The following is a 22782-nucleotide window of genomic DNA, read 5'->3' as shown; positions in this document are numbered from 1 at the left end:
GACCCTATAATAAATAACAAGTCTCTCTTCTGCCTCTGTTTTCTCAGTTAGTTCTCATAGCAGTCTCATCTAGGCCAGAGATTATGGGCCCATTTTACAGATCAGAAAAGCAGGGTGCAAAAAAAAGTCCACAGGTTTCCCGTTCAGCTGGCAGGGGATAGGACTCGAACTTGGGCCTTGGAAAGCTGGCCACTGCCCTTTGGACCACCTCTTGCATCCCAAAGCCCTTGCACCAGCTCCCAAACCAGCCCCTCCCATGTTTGTGGGCCTCTCTGACCTGCCCTAGTGCTTGGTCTCCTTGGGGACGTGGGGGAGGGCCAGTGTGTGCTTCTTTGTGGCCGCTCCTCAGGCCAGATCCCAGAGGAGCGCCGTGAGAGGGAAGGCCCCTGGCAGGGAGCTCACTGCCCGTCCTGCCCACGGGGGATGCACCTGTCCGTGCACGGGTGTGCACCCCACTCTGCCTGCGTGCATCCCCATCTGTGAGGCCTCCTGCGGGACCCAGGCCATCCTGGACTTCTCACGCGACGTGCAGAGTTGCGGAGCGGTGAGCCTTGCCGTTTCGTTTGCCTTCCCACCTTGCACTCCCTACCACGGGCAGAGGACGCTTGAGTTAGCGTGCTTTCTCTCCGACCCTGCCCTGGGGTGGTCTGAGGGCATCCAGAGAAAGATTCTGTGGGTGAAACCAGAGCAAAGACTTTGTTTTTCAGTCCATCCTTTGACCCACTGGCCAGCTTCCGTGCCTGGCTTCCCTTGGCCTGTGATTTTGTCTCTGGGAGTCACATTTGTTCGGTTCAACTTGGTGACCACTGATTGAGCTCAGCTGTGGGAGTGAGCTCTGAAGCGTAAGCTTGAGGGGCAGGCACCTGGTGTGGTGCCACTCATATAAATAGGAAGGTGGGCAACGTGACTGCCACATTAGAGGTAGGAGAGGGGCCACAAAGGAGATGAGCTCCTTGCAACAAGGGATGTGGTTTTATGTTTCTTTGCATCTCACAGCAAAGGATGTGCTTTAATGTATGTATCCCCACAGGCAGGTGGATCTGTGGGCAGGCCACTGCCTCCAGTCAAGAAAAAGCGAGGTAAAGGAAGGACTGGGTCAGTTCGGTTGCTTAAGTGGTCCCAGTCCCTCAGACATGTAGATCTTGTGCAGAGAGAACTAATGAAACGGTGTTGGGGGGTGACCTGAGCCTCGGCCCAGCTCATCTGTCAGCTCCCCCAGCAGTAGGATCCCCCAAGGTCCAGTAGGATCCCCCAAGGTGGTGCCATCATTCACGGGCTGTGGGATCAGACCAAGGAGTTCTTACTAAGTCACAGGTGAACTGTCAGACTTTGTGCCTCCTTTGCTTAACGGTTAGATATGGTATGAGATGATCCTAAAGCAGCTTTATTCTCACACCCTTGGTTGCAAAATGCTCTCAGGAGTAGAAGAGAAAGGCCTGGCGCAGAGCCTTACTAGTCCACAGGCGCCAGCATCAGCATCACCTGGGAGCCTGTTAGAGACCCCGGCTTAGTCGGTTGAGCGTCTGACTTCGTCTCACAGTTCGTGAGTTTGAGCCCTGCACTGGGCTCTGTGCTGATGGCTCGGAGCCTGGAGCCTGCTTCCGATTCTGTGTCTCCGCCCTCTCTGCCCCTCCCTCACTTGTGTGCACGCGCTCTCTCTCTCTCTCTCTCTCTCAAAAATAAATAAACGTTAAAAAAACATTTTTAAAGGAAGGCAGAGTCTCAGGTCCCACCCAAGACCTGCTGACTCAGAATCCCCGGTGCGGTGGGGCTTAGGAATCTGAACAGGCTCCCCATGTTGCACGGGTACGTTTTCTACGTAGTAGCACAGGCTCGCTACCCACTAGTGCACCCAGTCTCCTGCCTGTGAACATCATCTGTGACAAGGCTGGGCCCCACTGGTCCAGAACGTACCCCTGGAACAATACTTGCAAGGCCCTTTACCTTTCTAGTCTTTGCATACACAGTATGATCAGTGTTCATTGGTCTCTGTGGCGGGTTTTGTTCCCTGGGAAACGGACTGTGATTCCCCAGCGGGAGGTTCTTGGGGCACGTTCCAGGAGCAGCACCTTCAGAGGGTGTGGGTGGTGGCCCTGGGCAGAGGAAGAAGTTGAGCCGGGAGGGAATTCTGGAGTGGCTCGGCTGGTTCTAGAGAGAGCTCTGGAGCTGGGACACCAGGGGCTGGGTTTTTGAGCCCTCATGGTCACTCGTTGCACATGGGCTGTCCCCCGAGGGCCAGAACCTTGGCAGGTGGCCCAGCAGAGGCCCGAGAGCAGAGGGCGCATCTGAGAGCTGTCAGCAGCCGGCCGTCCCGGGAGCTGGGGGAGTGAGGGTGTGACTTGCTCCTGAAGGGGCCGGGAGAAGACACCGCAGGTCCTCTGACCGCACAGGTGTTAGAGGCCTCATGGTTACGCTTGACTCCGTGGGGTAACGTGTGTCTGCAGTCATCTCCCGTGTGGTGTCCGAGGGCATGGGAACGATCGCAGACGTGGGTCATGCCAGAAGCCTGCCGTGACTCCTTTGAGACACTGACCTCATTTTGTGGGAGCTTCAGCTCCCTGCTGGTTCAGCGGTGGTGACATCTGCTGGGGTCCCCGCTGAGGGCTCTTGCTGGGCGAATGGGCGGGGACGGTGCCTTATAGGCTCTAAGGTGCTTGTGAAGGGAAGGGCCACCTGCTGGAAGAAACGCGTTTCTCTAAACCTTGCCTCCTCAGGGCCACCTCTGTGTCATTTGACAGTGGGTTCTAATGTGCCCTTTATGTTCTCCCCCGACAACAACCCTGAGCCCAGAAATCCCAAAGAACTTGTCCCGGGGGGAGGGCCCTCAGTAGTTAACGGTGGCATGTTTTTGTCTTCCAGGGCCAACATCCCCTACCAACCACAGCCCACCAGCTACGACTATGACGCCCCACTGAGCGAGGCAGGGGACCTCACTGACAAGTATTTTGCTCTGCGGGACGTTATCCGGAAGGTGGGTGCCTGGTCCGGGCCGCGGTGAGTAGGGCTTGGATACAGCCTGCTTTAGATGCGTTGTGCTCTGTAGATGAGTCCCTGGAGCCCTTGTGCTTAAAAGGGTGTATGGAGGGGAGGCCTCAGGTGGATTTGGTTGGCCTTGGGTCTTGACCCCCACCTGATTAAGAGCGAGCCTGTGAGCACGTTACTTCACTCGTCTATTCTTTGTGAAACTGGGACAGTAGCACCTCATTGCATCATAAGGATCGAAAAGGACATCTGTGGGGCCCCTGGGCGGCTCAGTCTGTCGAGTGGCCGACTCCGGCTCAGGTCACGTTCTTGAGGTTCGTGAGTTCGAGCCTGCTGCTGTCAGCGCGGAGCCTGCTTGGAATCCTCTGTCCCCCCGCCTCTCTCTCTTCTCCTCCCCTGCTTGCGCTCTCTCTCAAAAATAAATAAACAGTAAAACACAAAAAAGACCATCCATAAGGCAGCCGGTATAGGCCTGGCACGTGTGTTGTCCGACAACTGGTGGCCGTTCCAACTGTTTGTGCTGAAGGTAAGAAGATGTGTGTCCACGTAAGTAGCTGAAGCACGTAGGAGAGAAAATCCGCAGGCTTTGTGAAGCATGGTGCAAAGGTGAGCTATCAACAGCGCCTCCGTTCTTCATCTGGGGCAAGTAAGTGCCACTTCCGTTTGGCCTGCCAGCTGAACGCTCAGTCCTGCTAACAGTTGTGACCTTTTGAGGCATCTAAAGCACCCAGGTGGGGTTTCCTGTCTCTGCTGTGGGTGTAAAAAAAAAAAAAACAAAACCACAATTTTTCTGCTCAGTCACCTGAGTTTTGAAGTTAAAAAACAAAAGGTTTTCTGCCTATAAATGGTATGGACCTTTTTTTGGTTTAAGGATGCCTTAGTCTCAATTTAAGCCTACGTGTACAAATTCATCTTGTGAAGTACTTTAAGCACATTGAAAAATGTGATCAATACTTAACTCCTCTAAGAATGTGCCCACTTCGCCTGAATTTTCAGATTTACGGTTGAAATGTTGCGCTCGCTACTTTTTACTATGAGTTTCGTCTTTGCAGAGTTCATAGCGATGACTCCCCAGTTCTCTCCTGTATGTTCGTTCTGTTTCAAAGCTCCTTGTGCCTCTCTTTGGCATTTCCTTCCTTTATTTGAAACTTAGCTTTGTAATTCAGCCTTTCTTCTTTTCTAATATAAATATTCAAGGTTATGTATTTCCTTCAGGTTCCTCTATAGCTCCTTCTTCTAAGTGTTGATATGTAACATACTTACTATAGTTTGCTTCTAATGATGCCTGTTTGGATTTCTCTTTGGCCGTATAACATACTTACTATAGTTTGCTTCTAATGATGCCTGTTTGGATTTATCTTTGGCCCTAGAAATGTTCAGAAGTCATTCAGAAGTAGCAATTATTAACATAATTATTTTTATAATTTGTTGGTTTATAACATATTTGCATTCTGGGTAGAGAGCATGGTCTGTATGATGTGAATCCCTTGAAATATGTCAAACCGAGTCCTGGAGCCTGGCATGTATCAATATGAATCAATGTTCCATGTGTTCTTGAAAAGACTGTATGTTTAGGGGGCGCCTGGCTGGCTCAGTCGTTCGAGCAACTCTTGATTTCTGCTCAGGTCATGATCCCAGGGTCGTGGATTGAGGGCCATGTTGGGCTCCACACTGAGCATGGAACCTGCTTAGGATTCTCTCTGTCTCTCCCTCTGTCCCTCTCCCCTGCTCGCATGCTCTCTTTCTAAAATAAAAGAATAAAAATTTTTTTTAAAAAAAGACTATGTTTTTAAAAATTTTTTAATGTTTATATTAAAGAGAGAGAGAGACAGAATGTGAGCAGGAGAGGGGCAGAGAGAGGGGGAGACACAGAATCTGAAGCAGGCTCCAGGCTCTGAGCTATCTGCACAGGGCCTGACTCAGGGCTTGAACTCATGAACCATGAGATCATGACCTGAGCCGAAGTCAGACGCTTAACCGACTGAGCCACCCAGGCGCCTCAAGACTATATGTTTTATAATTGTTGGATATCATCTATATACGTGTTCCTTAGGTTAAGCTTATTAATGGTGCTGCTGATATCTTTGATATCCTTCCTGGCTTTTTATCCATGTATTCTATTATTTGTTAAAGGATTGTGTTTCTCTTTGTAATTGTGTATTAGAATTAGGAATGCAAATTGAGAATGAAATCTTTCAGTATCATTTATTTAGTATCATCATGTACGTAGCCCTGTATCTCTAATAATGCTTTTTACCTTCAAGTTTTTTTTTTTTGTCTGATACTAATGCATTTTTTCGGTTAATATTTACTGCTATATCTTTCACAATACTTTAATTTCAACCTTTGAATATCTTTTTTTTAACATGTCCCTCGTTAACAAGATATAACTGGATTGTTGAAAAATCTAGTTTAAACATTTTTTTGTCTTCTAATTGGTACATTCATTTATGCTCATTCATTATGATTCTTGATATACATTGATTATTTTCAACTGTCTTACTTGACAATAATCTATTTGTTCACCTTTTTTTTTTTAAAGAATTTTTGATGTTTATTTTTGAGGACAGAGGGAGACAGAGCACAAGCAAGAGAGGCGCAGAGAGTGAGGAAGACAGAATCCGAAGCGGGCTCCAGGCTCTGAGCTGTCGGCACAGAGCCCGACGTGGGGCTCAAATTCACACACCACGAGATCATGACCTGAGCCGAAGCCAGTCGCTCAACCGACTGAGCCACCCAGCACTGTGTCTCACATCAAGCCCAGTTACATCCCTTGTGACTTACATGTTTTATTAACGCCATGTTTTTTAGTGCCCTTAGGTTTAGAGTTGATGTATTTTCATCCTTTCTTTTAAAAAATCCCATGAGGCATTGTAATTGTATTAGACACTATTTGACTTGACCCACATTGTTTGTTTATTCACAAGTAATTCCACAAATGTTTGGCAAGGTCCCTCTATATGCCAGGTATGGTTTTAGCTGTTTGGTATATATAAGGCTTCCTTGAGAAGGTAAAGCTGGAGTGAAGACTTCAAGGTGGTAGGGCAGCCATGTGGGACATCCGGGGTGAGAGCATGCGAACGGAATGTCACCAGTGAAAAGGTGGCCATGTGCATGGCATTTCATGTACAAATTGTACCTGTGTTTCTTCTGTGTACTACCTGTGCGGGTTCCTTCCCCGTTTCTCTGCCTATTTGTTTTCTGTGTAATTTGCAAGAGTTCTATTGTGGCATTTTTACCAGTTTGGGGGGTTTCTTCAGTGTTTTTTTTTTTCCTGCAAAAAACAGTCCTGAGTTATTATATAGTCAAATGTTTCACTTCTCTCTCTTTTTTTTTAAAATTTTTCTTTAATGTTTATTTTTAAAGGAGAGAGAGTGTGTGAGTGGTGAGTGGGGGAGGGGCGGGGGGGTGGAGGGAGAGGGAGACACAGAATCCAAAGCAGGCTCCAGGCTCTGAGCTGTCAGCACAGAGTCCGACGCGGGGCTCGAACCCACAAACTGAGATCATGACCTGAGCTGAAATTGGACACTCAACCGACGGAGCCAACCAGGCGCCCCTCATGGCTGCTTCCCTAGCCTAGTAGTAGAAATAAATTCCTGTGGGGTGCTTACAGTTTTTATGACTTCACGTTTTATGTTCAAATATCGATGTACGTGGAATTGCCAGTTTTGCTGTTGGGAGTGAGGCTGGGATTCAGCTTTATTCGTCTCTTAAGTTACCAGCCGGTTAAAGTATTTGGGTCTGTTTTCAGATTCTTTTATGTTACTGAATTTTTTTTCTCCTTTCCCAACACCAAACTGCTTTAATTGTTATTTGTACTATGTTTTATTATCACCTGGGAGGACTTGTCTTCCATGTTTAGTCTTTCAAAATTTCCCTGGCTACTCTGTAAGTTTATCTTCCACATACGCTTTGGTATTATTTTATCAACTTCAAAAAACAAAACAAAACCCCAGGAAACCTATTGATATTTTGACTCATTTTGTATTAAATTTGTGTATCAAATTAGGGGTGAAATTTATGACATGGAGTCTTAGCCAAGAAAAGTTCCTTCTCCCTCTCTTCAAGTCTTTCTGATGTCCATCTTGTTTTAAATTTTCTTAAGATAATCCTTGTCCATTCCTTAATATGCTTATTCCCAAATATCCTGTTTTTTTAGATACTCGTAAAATGAGTCTTTCATTCCTTAATATAGTTATTAGATATATTTTTCTTTAAAATATGAAATATTCGCAACAATTTTAAGTGTATAAAATAATGTTGCAAACACCCATGTACCCAGTACCTAGATTTAACCCAGGTTATCTCTGTGCCCCTCCCCCGCATCCATTCATTCTCTCCCTCTCTCTCTGTCAAAATAAATACACTTAAAAAAATAAATACATAAAGTCTGCCAGTCAGTGGTTTTTTGGCATCTTACATTATTAACTTTTTAAAATTATGATAAAGTATATAGAACATAAAGTTTGCCATTTTAACCATTTTTAAGTGTATGATCGATCCAGTGGCTTTAATTACATTCATAATGTTGTGTAACCATCACCACTGTCTATTTTCAAGATCTTTTCATCACCCCAAACAGAAACTCTGTAACTATTAAGAAATAAGAGGGGCGCCTGGGTGGCTCGGTTGGGCATCCAACTTCGGCTCAGGTCATGATCTCCCAGCTTGCGAGTTCAAGCCCTGTGTCGGGCTCTGTGCCGACAGCTCAGAGTCTGGAGCCTGCCTCAAATGGGCTCTCTCTGCCCCTCCCCCACTCACGCTCTGTCTCTCAAAAATAAACATTAAAAAATTAAAAAACAAAAAAAAAAAGGAAGGACTCGCCAGTGTCCTCTCCTCGCAGCTGCTGTAACCTCTACTCTACTTTTAGCCTCTGTAAGGTTGCCTGTCCTCGATATTTCATAGAAATGGAACCATACAATATTTTCCTTTTGTGTCTGACTTATTTCACTTACCATAATTTTTTCATGGTTCCTCCACGTTGTAACATGTATCAGAACTTCACTCCTTTTTCTGGCTAAGTAATATTCCACGCATGGATAGACCACATGTTGTTTAACTGTTCATCTCATTTGTCTCTTGCTGGATACGTGGGTTGTTTTCCATCTTTTGGTATGTATGTATGTATGTATGTATGTATGTATGTATGTATTTATTTATTTTTGAGAGAGAGAGACAGAGAGAGAGACAGACAGAGACAGAGTGTGAGCAGGGGAGGGGCAGAGAGAGAGGGAGACACAGAATCCAAAGCAGGCTCCAGGCTCTGAGCTGATAGCACAGAGCCTGATGCGGGCTCAGACTCACAGACCGCAAGATCATGACCTGAGCCAAAGTCAGACGCCCAACTGACTGAGCCACCCCGGCGCCCCCCCTCTTTTTTTTGGCTGTTTTGTTTTAAAGTTTATTTATTTTGAGAGCGAAGGAGAGAGAGTGCGCATGCGTGGGCACGAGTAGGGGAGGGGCGCTGAGGAGAGAGAGACTCCCAAGCAAGCTCCACTGTCAGTGCAGAGCCCGATGCAGGGCTCGAACTCAGGAACTGTGAGATATCATGACCTGAGCTGAAACCGAGAGTCGGATGCGTAATCGACTGAGCCACCCAGGCGCCCCATCTTTTGGCTGTTTTGCATAATACTACCTGGGGCATGAGGGCACTGGTATCTGCTCAAGTCTGCTTTCCGTTCCTTCGGTTATTTACCCAGCAGTGGCGTTGCTGGTGGGTTTACTTTTAGAATAGTTTTCTTTCCGAAATAGTGAGCCCTTGATGCCTTATCGTCGAATATTAAAACATATTTACTGTGCTTTGTTATGTAAAACATCACCTTATATTTGATCTCACATTTTTATTCTCCTATATTTCTAGCTCCCTCTTTCTGCCCCTCCCTCCACCCCGGCAACACTCCCCCCACACTTTTCCTGACTCTCCCTGGCTCTTCTGATTGATGGTCGCTAGAGCTGTTCACCATCACCCGCCAGTCCCCTCTCTGCTGCAGTTCGAGGGCCCCTGCTCTACAGACCACCTGGCCGGGACGGCTAGGACCATTCTGACTGTCATACTCTGGCCCTTTGCAAACATGCACCGTGCATTTCAGTGGCCTGGCTGGAAGGGGGACCTGTGTTCCAGTCAACTGGACTTTTAACAATCTCCAGTTCCCTTTTGGCTCCCTGATCTCTCTCCATTGTAAGCTATCGCTACTACAGTCTCTCCTTAATGGACAGGTGATATTATCACCAAGAACATTAATGCTATTGCACATGCTCTCTTAAGGAATGTGAAGAAAGCGATACAGTCAGATACGAATGTCACAAAGGGTACTGGATAAGGCAACAAAAATGAATGTGTATTTTTTAAAATTTATTATTTTTTAGTAATCTCTACACCTGACATGGGGCTCAAACTCACAACCCCAAGATCAAGAGTCACGTGCTCCCCCAACCGAGCCAGCCAGGTGCCCCAAAAGTGTATTTAAATGAGTAAAAAAAAAAAAAAATCATGACAAATTTAAGAATTTTAAGGATTAAAATAATCGCAAACGTCACAAAATTCCAAAGCATACTTTGAATTTATTAACTGAAACACACCTGCTATCCTTCTGGTTTTTGTCTCTGTTTTGTTTGTACTCTTTTTCTCTAGAGAGAGAATGGAAATCTTTCTCTTTAGCGTGGCTTATTGAAATTTGTTTTTTAGAATGTACTGAGCTTTTTTTTTTTATCTTATTTTTTTATTTTTTAAAATTTACATCCAAGTTAGCATACAGTGCAACAGTGATTTCAGGAGTAGATTCCTTAGTGCCCCTTACCCATTGAGCCCATCCCTCCTCCTACAACCCCTCCAATAACCCTCAGTTTGTTCTCCATATGAGTCTCTTCTGTTTTGTCCCCCTCCCTGTTTTTATATTATTTTTGTTTCCCTTCCCTTATGTTCATCTGTTTTGTCTCTTAAAGTCCTCATAGGAGTGAAGTCATATGATTTTTGTCTTTCTCTGACTGACTTAGCATAATACCCTCCATTTCCATCCGTGTAGTTGCAAATGGCAAGATTTCATTCTTTTTGGTTGCCCAGTAATACTCCATTGAATAAATATACCACATCTTCTTTATCCATTCATCCATCGATAGACATTTGGGCTCTTTCCATACTTTGGCTATTGTTGATAGGGCTGCTATCAACATGGGGGTGCATGTGTCCCTTCGAAACAGCACACCTGGATCCCTTGGATAAATGCCTAGTAGTGCAACTGCTGGGTCGTAGGGTAGTTCTATGTTTAGCTTTTTGAGGAACCTCCATACCGTTTTCCAGAGTGGCTGCACCGGTTTGCGTTCCCACATACTGAGAGTTTAGAAAACAAAAAGTTTCACATTTTGTTTCTGATAAAGTTATATACATATTTAAGATTATTATCAAAATTGAGGCAATCTCTCTCCAGTTCTTTCACATATGAGCTTGAGAATTTGGAGAAATTTCTACAGCCAGGTCCTGGCCCCAGACATTTGAAACCCTGTGTCTCTTCTACAACCCCGTACTGCTGAGGCTGGATGCCTCAGGGCACCATCCAGTGATGTGCACTGAGTCAGCCTGTTGGGTGTGGGGAATGATCTGTTAGGGATAGTGTATCCAGCCACGGAAGTGACAACGAACTATGTAGATGTATCCAACACCCAAATTAAACAAACCCCGCCTCAGCCCTCCCTGGGGTGCATCCCAGAGATGCCTGTGGCGAACTCCAAGGCCTCCTGACTTGTGACACAAGGAAGCTGGCGCAGAAAGAGACAAGGGTCTTAGCCTGTGGCGGTTAAATTAGATGACTTCTGCAAATTTTACAAAAACCCGTGACCACGTGAACGCACTGCTGGGACCCTCCCCGGGGACATTTCCGGACGCAGGAAATGAGCTAGGAGGCTGCTGACATAACCTAGAAATGAGATGGTGGTGGGGGCGGCGGGGCGTGGAGAGGAAGCAATAGATTTGAAAAATGTTTCGGGGGTACAGTCGGTCGGATTCGGTGACTGCCCGCGTGCAGGTGTGAGGAAGCGTGAGGAGGCACTGATTTGTCTCGGTTTACAGCTTTTGGTCGGATACCCGGATGGGTGTTGTGGTCAGCAACAACCATGGAGGACTGCAGGGAAGGCACGGGCCAGGAAGGGGAAGGGGGAAGGAAGCTCTGCGCTGGGTTTGTTCAGCTCCAGATGCCTTTGGGGACATCCGAGTGGAGGTGTCTATCCAGCAAGTGCCTCACTTAAGAGGGAGAAGCTCCGAGAAGCGGTCATTAGGACAGGTCATCGGTGGAAGGGGAGGCTAAAGTTCAGGGGAGGCTGAGATTGCCGATGGAGAGCTGAGCGAGAAGGGCAGTGGGCCAAGCGGAGACAAACCCGGGGGGTCCCAGCGTTTCACCAGAGGGCACAGTAAGATGAGCCCGTGAAGGAGACAGTCTCCAGAAATTAGTATAATTCAATAGCTTATGATAGATCATAGCTTACCACGTGGTCCTTTTTTCCGTTTTCTTCTTTTCGGTATTTCAGGTTTGGAAAAGAGAAAAGAACTGCTTTAAAAGTGAGATCTGTCTGGGGCGCCTGGGTGGCTCAGTCGGTTAAGCGGCCAACTTAGGCTCAGGTCATGATCTCGTGGTCCGTGAGTTCGAGCCCCACGTCGGGCTCTGGGCTGATGGCTCGGAGCCTGGAGCCTGCTTCCGATTCTGTGTCTCCCTCTCTCTGACCCTCCCCGTTCATGCTCTGTCTCTGTCTCAAAAATAAATAAACGTTAAAAAAAAAATTAAAAAAAAATAAAAATAAAAAAAAATAAAAGAGATCTGTCTTACAAGACTTTGTAGACTTTCAGTCACCTGGTTTGCTTGCACTGAGGAAAAGAATGGGATCATAAAAACCCCCACTAGAGCTGCCTCTTCCTTCACCAAAGACTTAAAAGGTGGAATGGGTCTCTTCTTTAATCCATTTCAAGAGTAAGCTGGGTGTCGACGGACAATATCTTTCACTGATGTGGATGCCCAGGGTGGATAATTTCCCATCAGGCTGCAGAAGCCTGTGCTCGATGATGAAGGCTCCAGGTGGCCTTTGGCATGTGACTCTTCAAGGTATGACAAAGCTCATGACATTTGCATTTTCTAAAATACTCTCTTTGCTGTGGGTAAAACTCAACCAGACATGGTTAACACTTTGACCTCGAGTATGAACCATAAGACTGTAGGGCAGCGCCCTCCTCCTCCCTACCAATTCCTGAGAGGGGCAGTGGTGAGTTTATTTTTGTACGCTTTTGAATGAATTTAAGACCCACTTTCTAGTCTTGTTACAGTTCTTCCTAAGGATTCTATCAAAGATGAAAGTCCAGCTAGCTTTTTGGTGATGGGTCATTATTACAGAAATTAATCAAGTTGTACATTGAGGACCTTGACAATCGGAGCAAATATTAGGATTCCCTGAGGTGGACGCTGGGGCTGGGTGGGGACCGGGGACGTGAAAATGGCCAAGGTGACTTTTACTATTTCAGAGCTTAATGAAGTCTGAAACTTGACTGAGGACCAGTCTACACCGGCTGATTGATTGTTCTTCTTGGTTTATGGATGGAATGACATTAGCTCAGTGGGTAGACACAAGCTGTCTCTTGTGGATCCACGGTGCTGGTGGAAACACAGTGTTTTATGTCTGATAATTAGGGCTAACGAAGTGACTATTTCATAACAAATGTTAGACTTCTAAAGCATTGCCTGCACTCTTGTGGTTCTAGTGTTTTCCTTTCCTGCAGAGTTGGCTTTTCTGGTTTGTCTTTCAGAGTGATTTCTCTAAAACGCCGATCTGGTCAAGATGCCTTCCATGACTTGGCCTCCTATTTTCCTCAAGCCTCATTTTGCAATTCTCCCCTTCTTGTACATGACCCTCCGGCCTGAAAATGAAGGTGCATAAGATTCCGTGAATAGGACAGTATGTTGATATCTCCCAGCCTCTGCACATAATGTTCCCTCACCTTCACCCATCTGGAAAATGAGAACACACTTCAGTTACCTTCTCTGGGACGTTGTCTTTGACCTGGCTCTGCAGTTAGTCGCGTTTTAACTTCTTCTACCGCCTTGCAGTGTGGACATCTTGAACATGCTACTTCCCATAGTGCATTGCTACCATTTGTTTACACACATTTTTCACAGTCTGCATTAGGCTGTTTATGTCCCCAGTGCCAAGCGTAGGACCTGACACAAAGTCCTTTCTTAATAAGAATTTGTTAGAAGAACGAATGAAAACGTTAGAGATCTTGGGGAAAGAGAGGTTGGTCGCCATTGAATCTATTTGATTTGACTGGGACAAGAGCAGCTTCTGATGTTAAATTTGTCCAGCTAAATAGTCAGGATAAGAAGCACCATTTATGACCGGTATGAAAACTCTGATTAAAGCACAGATTATGACAGAAAAATAAATTAAGGTTCTGAAATAGTGTTTTGGAATATTTATCCTTTTCTGGAACATTAAATTCGTTTGATACAAGATTAGGATTTTACTATAAGATAATCAGTGAAAAATCACTAAGCTTGTTGAAAAGAAAAGACAGAAGATTGGGGCAAATGGGATAGACAGATGGAGACTTAATATCAACATTATGATGAGCTCTTACCACTGATTTAAAAAAACCAACATCCAGATCGACAATTGGGTGGAAGATGTAAACACGTATAGACATTTGGTGAAAACTTCGGCATACGCTCTATTAAGACTCATATAAAATGCTTATATCATTTGGCCTAGTAACTCTTCACTTGGTGCTTTATTGAAAAGATTTTTTTTTTAACCAAGATGATGCTATAGACCTACAGTTGTTCATTGTAACACTATCTGTAATATCAAGAATTGGAAATTATCTAAATCCTAATACTGAAAGGATGGTCGTATCCATTTGGATGTAATATGCAGTAGGGGCATCCGGGTGGCTCCGTCGGTTAAGTGTCCGACTCGGGCTCAGGTCACGATCTCGCGGTTTGTGAGTTTGAGCCCCGCTTCGGGCTCAGTGCTGACAGCTCAGAGCCTGGAGCCTGCTTCCGATTCTGTGTCTCCGTCTCTCTCTGCCCCTCCCCCACTCACACTCTGTCTCTCTCTCTCTCTCTCTCTGTCTCTGAAAAATAAACATTGAATATATTATGCAATAAGTAAAATTATTGTCCGTATTTAGGCCAGAAGTACTTTGGGTAAGTAGCAAGTTACAAAACCGTCTCTAATCTTTCATGGCATATGTGCATAAGGAGAGGGTCCAAGAGAAAAACTGGAAGAGAAAAGGTATCATGGGGTGTTTTTGTCTCTGGAATTATGTTTAATTAATAGGAGACACTGTCTCTTGTACTGTTGTACAATAAAGGAGGTGAGGTGGAACGATAGAAACAACACTTGCCTTGGGGTCAAGATCCCAGCTCATTCCTTTGCCCTGTGATTCTCTTGAGCAAGTTCACCAGTCTCACCTCTAAAAAGGAAATACAATGACGGACTGTAAGGGCCTTTGTGCATAGCAAGGGAGAGACCAAGCTAGTACAGAAGCATTCCATCCCTGTGAGCTCAGTGTAGGTTAAGGAACGCTGCCTGTGCCGCGATTTTTTCTTCCAGTGTGATAGAGGAGATTGCAGCCCTACTCACATTGGACGCCGGACTCCATCTTGACTTTCGGAGTTAGATACGACATGGTCACTACTATGTGCAGGTGAATAGGGGACCTCGGCAAACAAATTAGACGACTCTCAGTTCCCCTCTGTGGATTTGTGTTTGCTGCTTCTATTGGCCAGAGTGTGGGCTGGAGGAAGAGGCAGGGAGACTGCCACAGGACAATGAGTGTGGTTTAGGACTGTCAGGGAGGCTGGGAAGAGAGATTTCCCATCTTGTCTGTCTGAGATCCACAGATACAACTACTTGGCCTCACATTCATTTTAATGTGAATCATGAAGATCGTTTTAATGTGCTTATTTTATTTTATTTTATTTTAAGAGAGAGAGAGAGGGCGCAAGTGAGCGAGGGGCAGAGAGAAAAGGGAGTGAGGGAAGCAGAGCTCACCCGAAGCAGGGCTCAGGTGATGTGGGACTCAAATTCATTGAAGTCAGATACTTAACTGACTGAGCCACCCAGGTGCCCCTCATTGTATTTATTTGAGAGAGAGAGAGAGAGAGAGAGAGAGAGAGAGAGGGAGAGAGAACCCGCTGGGAAGAGGGGCAGGGGGAGGGAGAGAGAGAATCTTAAGCAGCCTCTGTGCTCAGCGCAGAGCCTTGATGCGGGGCTTGATCCCGTGACCCTGGGATCATGTCCTGAGGTGAAATCAAGAGTCGGATGCTCAACCGACTGAGCCACCCAGGCACCCCTTTAATGTGCTCTTTTAAAAATGTCACAGAGGGGTGCCTGGGTGGCCCAGTCAGTCGAGCGTCTGACTTTGGCTCAGGCCATGATCTCACGGTTCGTGAGTTCGAGCCCCACATCAGGCTCACTGCTGTCAGCACAGAGCCCGCTTCGCATCCTCTGTCCCCCTCTCTCTCTTCCCCTTCCCTGCTCACACTCTCCCTCTCTCAAAAATAAATAAACATTAAGAAAAATTTTTTAATCTTTAAAAATGTCACAGGGGCGCCTGGGTGGCTCAGTCGGTTAAGCGTCCGACTTCGGCTCAGGTCACGATCTCACGGTCTGTGAGTTCGAGCCCCGCGTCAGGCTCTGGGCTGACAGCTCAGAGCCTGGAGCCTGTTTCAGATTCTGTGTCTCCCTCTCTCTGACCCTCCCCCATTCATGCTCTGTCTCTCTCTGTCTCAAAAATAAATAAACATTAAAAAAAAAATTTTTTTTTAAATAAAAAATAAAAAAATATATAAAAATGTCACAGAACTATCAATTCATTGAATACTAGAAATACAGTTCAAGATGGATGGCTGACCACATACTTATCTCTTCTGCCTTTCAAAATGTTATTAAATGATTAAAAATGGTATTTTTTTAAATGAAGCCATCAAGAGGGGCACTATCCATGCATGAGAGATTTCAAAAAATTTCCGGGTAACAAAAAATAGATATAGGTGACTAAGGAAGTAGCACGAGGAAATCTAGGTCCCCAGGGAGTGTGAAAGGGGATTATTGAAACAGGTTAACAGGGGTGCCTGGGTGGCTCTGTCAGTTAAGCATCCGACTTCGGCTCAGGTCATGATCTCGCGGTTCGTGAGTTCAAGCCCCACGTTGGGCTCTGTGCTGACGGCTCGGAGCCTGGAGCCTGCTTCGGATTCTGTGTCTCCCTCTCTGTCTGCCCCTCCTCCACTCATGCTCTCTCTCTCAAAAATAAATAAACATTAAAAAAAAATTTTTTTTAAAGAAACAGGTTAACAGGGAGTAGATTACTCTTAAAGAACCCTATAGAACCAGGGTCCTGGAAACGCAGATGTGACAAAAAACAGAATGAAACAGCTGAAAATGGGAAGGCTAATGGAACTGCCTATTTCCCATCAGGTCCTCCACTTTGCCACCCCTCTTTCAAATGAACTGTCCGTCAGGGAAGCATCTTTTTAATAGTCAGAAAATTAGAATTAAAAAAAAAAAGTGTGCAGCCTGAGAGCAAAAACCTTACATATTATGTCTGACTCCCTCCCAAATCACCCTAAAACAGTTCCCCACTGAACAAACCTTGCTCTGGTACACAGAGCAGGATTGGCTTAGAGAAGATGGTCATGCGAATGCTGGTGCATTCATTTGCATTACCATTAAATAAGAATGGATGGCCAAGGGTGGCCGGATGTTTGAAGACATCCATAAAACCTGTACAGGAAAAGAGAAAGACCAAAATGAAGTAAACAGAAAAATAACCTAAAGGCAACAGATAATTCAGGACAGAAATGAGAGATCTTAAGCAAAGCTGAGCAGACCCTCTCAAATTTATATCTTTTAGAGACATTTGGAAAGATGTTGCTTTCACACTATAAGAATAGGATACTTTGAAAAAGGAGCAATTAAAGAACAAAGAAGGCTTCCCCAAAATAAAAAATAATCTCCTAGAAATTAGAACCAGAAGACAGATTGAAATAGAGAAAAGATGAGAGATACAGAGGAACAAACTAGGACGTCTAACTTACTTTTAAGGGAAAAAGATGAAGAAAAGAAAATATTAAAAAAACACAGAATTTTCTTCTAAAACCAAAAAGGATATTTGAGTTGCCCAGAATAATAAATGTAAAAAACACACAAACGCAAACACATCCTTGGAAAAAAATGAAAACATAGAGAATAAAGCACTTACAAGCTTCTAGAGAGAAAAAGCCAGTCACCTTTGAAAGAACAAGAATCATCCGGTGACTTAGACCGGATGATATGGGGGGGCAAATCTTGCCTTCTAAGGGAAGATGATTTTCAGTATAGAATTCTGTACTCATCCAAATTATCGACTTCATATGCCATTTGCAGACATTCAGAAATTCAAAAAATTTCCCTTCCACATACCACTTCTTGGGAAGTTACTTGAGATTGCTCCAGCAAAAGGAGGTAGTTACGAGATCCTAGAAACAGAAGCTAAAACCAGGAGAATAATGAAGAAAAGTGCCAGAATATCAAGGCCAGAGGAGAGTCACTCCCTTGGAGCAAGAAGACTCGAGAGTTCCAACAGGAAGTTTACTAGGGGGAGGAAAGAGTGTTTGGAGAAACTTGGCCACCATCTTTGGAAATTTAGAACAGCTAAAGAGGAGTTAACCTAAAGGCAGACAGGAAAAGAGAAAGGCAATTAGAAACCCCAGGGGAGGAGAAGAACACAAAAAGCTGAAGAACACAGAACATTCACCATGATACATACTACTTAGCTTTGCAGAGAGTAACATTTATATAATTATAATCATGTGAACACTGTTGATTGATTTTGAATTTAGAGTCAGTATACAGGTGGTGGGAAGGTGTATGGGTACAGGACAGACTTTTTAACCTTGACAGTGTAAAAGTATAACTGATAATTTGGGGGTGGGAGTAGGGAAGAGAGCTCAGGAAAGGGTGCAAATAGACTTATCTTAAAAAGTATGGACACAAAAGATCATCTTAATTGATGGAACTAAGAAATAGAGGTGTAGTATTTCAAGCTACAAAGGTAACCAGTAGAGAAATGTTGATATAACCATGTTGGCAAGAAAGAGAGATAGCCAGAACAGTACACGTGGGCTAAATTCTCATGTATTAAAGAAATCAATAATGTGTTCAAGGGATGAAATAAGAAATAGCAGATAAGTATAAATACAGAAACTAAAAGATGCAAAAATGGAAAAATTAAATGGATTTAAAATGGCTTCCTCTGAAGAATAGCACAAAGAGAATAGTCAGGAAACTATTGCTTTTCATTACAGCAGTCTGTCGTCTTCCTTTTTAAGTACTTTAAAAAATGGAAACCGAGGAGCGCCTGGGTGGCTCAGTCAGTTAAGCGTCTGACTTCGGCTCAGGTCATGATCTCGCGGTTCGTGGGTTTGAGCCCCTCGTCGGGCTCTGTGCTGACAGGTCGGAGCCCGGAGCCCGCTTCGGATTCTGTGTCTCCCTCTCTCTCTTCCCCTCCCCCACTTGCACTCTGTCTCTCTCTCAAAAATAAACCTTAAAAATTAAAAAACATAATAATAAAAATAATTTTAAAAGATGGAAACCGCAGGAAAGGAAGGGAGGAAGAGAAGAATGGAGGAGGAAAGAAATGTGGGGAGCCTGCGAGATCATAATGCAATCTACTAGGAGGTGGACACAGACTTCTAAGACTTGGCACTTATATCTTCTAACTCTAATTTAAATGTGTGTGTGTGTGTGTGTGTGTGTGTGTGTGTGTGTGTGTGTGTTTAGTGTATAGTAAGGTTCTATTTTTATTTTAGTTTTTGGCTTTTATTTAAGAAAAATTTCAAACTTACAGAGAAGTTTCAAGAATAAAAGTAGTACATCGAGCGCTCGAGTATTCCACACCCAGATTCACCCAGGTCAACATTTCACTCTCTGTGCTTCATCATTTTCCCTTCACTGCCCCCTTGGGTTTTCTCAACCACTGGAGGGTTACATGCAGTAACCTTTAAATACTTTACCTTTACCCCTAAATACTTCAGTGTGTGTTTCATAAGAGGTAGGAATATGCTCTTACATAACCACAGGAAATTTAACACTGATATCAAACTTTAATCTATCAGTAAGATTCAACCTGCGAGTAATACTTTTCCTTACTTACAGCTACCTCCCTTCAAGATTCTGTTTGGCCCTGGGCCTTTTTCCTTTTCTCCCCCCAACTCCAGCCTTCTGCCATCACCTCATTCTCTCTCCTTGTTTTTGCTCTCCGTTTTGAAGTCTTTTCTTTATAATTATTTGAATGATTCCTGGAGTTTACAATGCAGACATACACAGACACGCACACACACACGGAAGTAAGAGCTTTACCAGACCCTGTCTGGTGGGGGAAACCTTTTGTTCCTTTGCCTTTCCGAAAATCACCCGCACTATTGTTCGAGTCTTTGAGCCTCCTTTTGAAAACTGAATTGTATAGCTACGTTTCTGAGGGTTTAACAGCTTTTCTTTTTTCTTTTTTTTTTTCTTTCTCCACTCTGGTTTCTAGTTTGAAAAAGTACCAGAAGGTTTTATCCCTCCATCTACACCCAAGTTTGCATATGGAAAAGTTGCTCTGCAAAAGGTAAGAAAGAAAATAACAACTGTTGGGAGTGAGGGGGTGGAATTTAGCAGTTGTGAGTGAAAGTGTCACGCCGGGGAATTGGTTCTATCTTTCTGTGAATTGGTTTTCTGTGAGACTGATGGGGTAGGTGATGTTTCTGGGAAAATGGGGACGTGCGTGTGTCACATTGACGGGGTGAGCACATAGGGCATGAGCAGGAGTGGGTGGACGTTTGTGCATCATTCAGGTCATTTTGGTTCAATTACCAGTCATCCAAAGCAGCTTCAGGACCTTTGTGGGAATAACATGCCACCTTGTTATGCTTGGTGAGGTTCTTTTTCCATAATTTACATTTTTTTAGGGAGTTCTCCAAAGCCACAGGCATTGTCATAGATCTTTGCACATGTAGTGTGCTTCCCTCCATCTCAAAATCATGTACTGATTTTTGTGCTCTGGTTTATTTGGTAAATGGGGCAGCAAGAGGGAAATGGCTAGAAATTAATCATAAAAAGGAGTTGAAGACGTTTTATTCTAGGAAAGAGAAAAAGAAGGGAGATTTCATTTCATTGTCGGGAGTGACGTAAGCCAAAATCAATTTGTTTTGACCATCTGTGTCTTCAGGATTTCCCCTTTTATAATCCCTAACTCCTACATCTGTTAACTCACAAGAGAAAAAAAAAAAACCACAAGCAGTTACACATTTCTTAAGAATCTTGACATTCTAAAATAGTGTAAGTTTTTATCTTTAACCAAAATGCCAAACACGATTGTATAATTTTTCCGTTCGTGAAGCCCTTTGATACTATGATTGGTTGAGCTCCTGTGACATTTTCCACCTAGCGTCAGATATGTGTGTTACATTCTACAAAGAATGTGGTCTCTCTGCGTGATAGGAATCTTTCTTTAGTTTTGATCAGACTTGAATCACACTTGTAAACGGAGTATCTTCTATTTTTCTCCTTGCTGCTGGCTACTTGAGGAGGTTGATTTGTTTTGGAGCTGCGAGAAATGTATTTTTATGCAACAGAAAATAGGTACAAATATTTAATACAGCAACATTGCTAAAACAAAACAAAACAAAACTAGCATAGTACCAAAAATACATTCTATTTACCATGAAGGAGAATTGTGTGAGTAGAAATAGCTTTTCCTTATGAACTAAATGTTTACAGTTTAAGACAGCAAATTAGCACGCAACTGAATTCAGTTGATGTAGGACATGGTTTATGGAATAAACCGTTTACCGTGAGTGGAATTTCTTTAGTTGTCCACATAGAAAAGCATCCATGTGAGTAGCTGAACTGATGGAATTGTACTTAAGGTTTTGTTTTCCCTTATGTTACACATCAGCAAGGTATCCCTGCAAAAGTGTCCATAAAATTTCTAACCAGTGTCAGTCGCGGGAAGTCCTAGGTTCAGAGCCAAACCTAACTGCAGACCTTGGCTCTGCCGTTGCTCCCGTGAGGCTCTCTGAGAACCTGTTTCCTCATCCCTAACCTGGGGACAGTGATGGCTGCCCCACCCGGCGGTTGTAAGGATTCACTGGGGTGTGCGTGCGAGGTACGCTCACCTGGGCCTCGGTAGGCACTCAGCGATCGGTAGCTGCCATCATCCTTGTTATTACCTCGGAGTAAGCCTCCTGGGTTGTGAGAGTACACGATCGTCTGGACTAAATGTAGTAAGCATTTATTGAGTGTCTACTATGTGCTGGGTATCGGGTGAGCACCACACAGACTCTGCCCTTAAGAAGCTGACACAACGGCAAGGACGGCAAAGGTAAGCGGCCGGTACGTGATGCAGGCGTGGAAAATAGGCCACAGTCAAGTTCAGAGGAAGGTGCAGTCCTGGTTACTTCCCTCCGGGATGCTGGGGAAGGCTTTAGAGAGGAGGCAGCCTCCGAGTCTTGGTTTTCATTCATTTGAAGGGCCTTTTAATTTTTTTTTTAATTTTTTTTAACGTTTTATTTATTTTTGAGACAGAGAGAGACAGAGCATGAACAGGGGAGGGTCAGCGAGAGGGAGACACAGAATCTGAAACAGGCTCCAGGCTCTGAGCTGTCAGCACAGAGCCCGATGCGGGGCTCGAACTCACGGACCGCGAGATCATGACCTGAGCCGAAGTCGGTCGCCCAACCGACTGAGCCACCCAGGCGCCCCTGAAGGGCCTTTTATATAGAGGTTGTATTTGCGAATAGATGTGCTTGACACGCTTTACGACCACCATGAGTTATTTTTCATCGAGAGTTAGGGGATGGATAGCGATGATTGAAGGCAACTGGGGGTCAGCATTGAGCGGAATTTTAACAGTTTAGGTCTGTTTAGGGATTTGGTCCAATCCAGTAATGTCTTTGATAATTTGCAAATGGCATTAGCCTCCACTCTGATGACCAGGTGACAGTGAGTGAATGCTGGTCTTGTTTCTTTTCAGTTAAAGACGGTGGAGGACGCTCTGAACATTCTGTGTCCTGCTGGGCCCATAAAAAGCCTTTATCCGTTGACGTTTATCCAGGTGAAACAGGTAGGCCTTCAGAGGTAATGCTTCACCCTTCTTCTACTGACAAAAAGGTACTTTCTGCACTGCCCTGCAGGGGCTAAAGTGGTAGGCAGATAAATCGGGTCCCGTGTAAATTCGCCACCGATTTCCAGGCTCTCTGTAGCTTTAAGTACCACACGGTGGTCCTTCCTAGATTCCCCCCACCCCGTTCTTCTCATGCCTTGAATAGGCGTAGCTCAACCTGATTCAACATAACTCTGACTGTATTTCTGATCTACTTAGTCTTGATTACTAGAGGAAAACCACCATCTTAATGCGCAAAAAGACCATTTAATTATTTGTCCTTAGTTAGCTCAAAGGTGTAGGGACCGTGTTCTCAATAGGTTAGGTTCTTAGAGATTTTTCCCGCTTTTGAAGGGAGCAGAACGCCTGTCAGTGCATACATGCATGCCCGCGTGTATGTGGTTAACCCAGGCACTGCCTCATATGAATTTTATTTATTATTTATTTATTTTAAATGGGCTCCATGCCTGACATGGGGCTCAAACTCATGACCCTGAGACCAAGAGTTGCACACTTGGCCGACTGAGCCAGCCAGGTGCCTGCCCCTCGTATTTATTTAAAAATTTTTTCCCAGCTTTTTATTTTGGAAATCTTCAAATCTAAAAATGTTGCAAGAAAAGTGTAATTTACACCCCTGT

At 44.6% G+C, this 22782-nt stretch overlaps 1 protein-coding gene across 1 annotated transcript in view; it reads left to right on the top strand.

The window, feature by feature from the left end:
• The window catches only part of GLB1 (galactosidase beta 1), an 85417-nt gene that overhangs the window by 38155 nt on the left and 24480 nt on the right, over positions 1–22782 (top strand). The window contains exons 10-12 of the mRNA XM_042957161.1: positions 2860–2971; positions 19535–19609; positions 22016–22105. Of these exons, the coding sequence (XP_042813095.1) occupies positions 2860–2971; positions 19535–19609; positions 22016–22105 (277 nt within the window). The remainder of the gene's footprint in view (positions 1–2859; positions 2972–19534; positions 19610–22015; positions 22106–22782) is intronic.

The sequence above is a fragment of the Panthera tigris genome, chromosome C2, assembly GCF_018350195.1.
Source record: "Panthera tigris isolate Pti1 chromosome C2, P.tigris_Pti1_mat1.1, whole genome shotgun sequence".
Lineage (NCBI taxonomy): Eukaryota > Metazoa > Chordata > Mammalia > Carnivora > Felidae > Panthera > Panthera tigris.
This window is presented reverse-complemented; position numbering and strand designations above follow the sequence as displayed.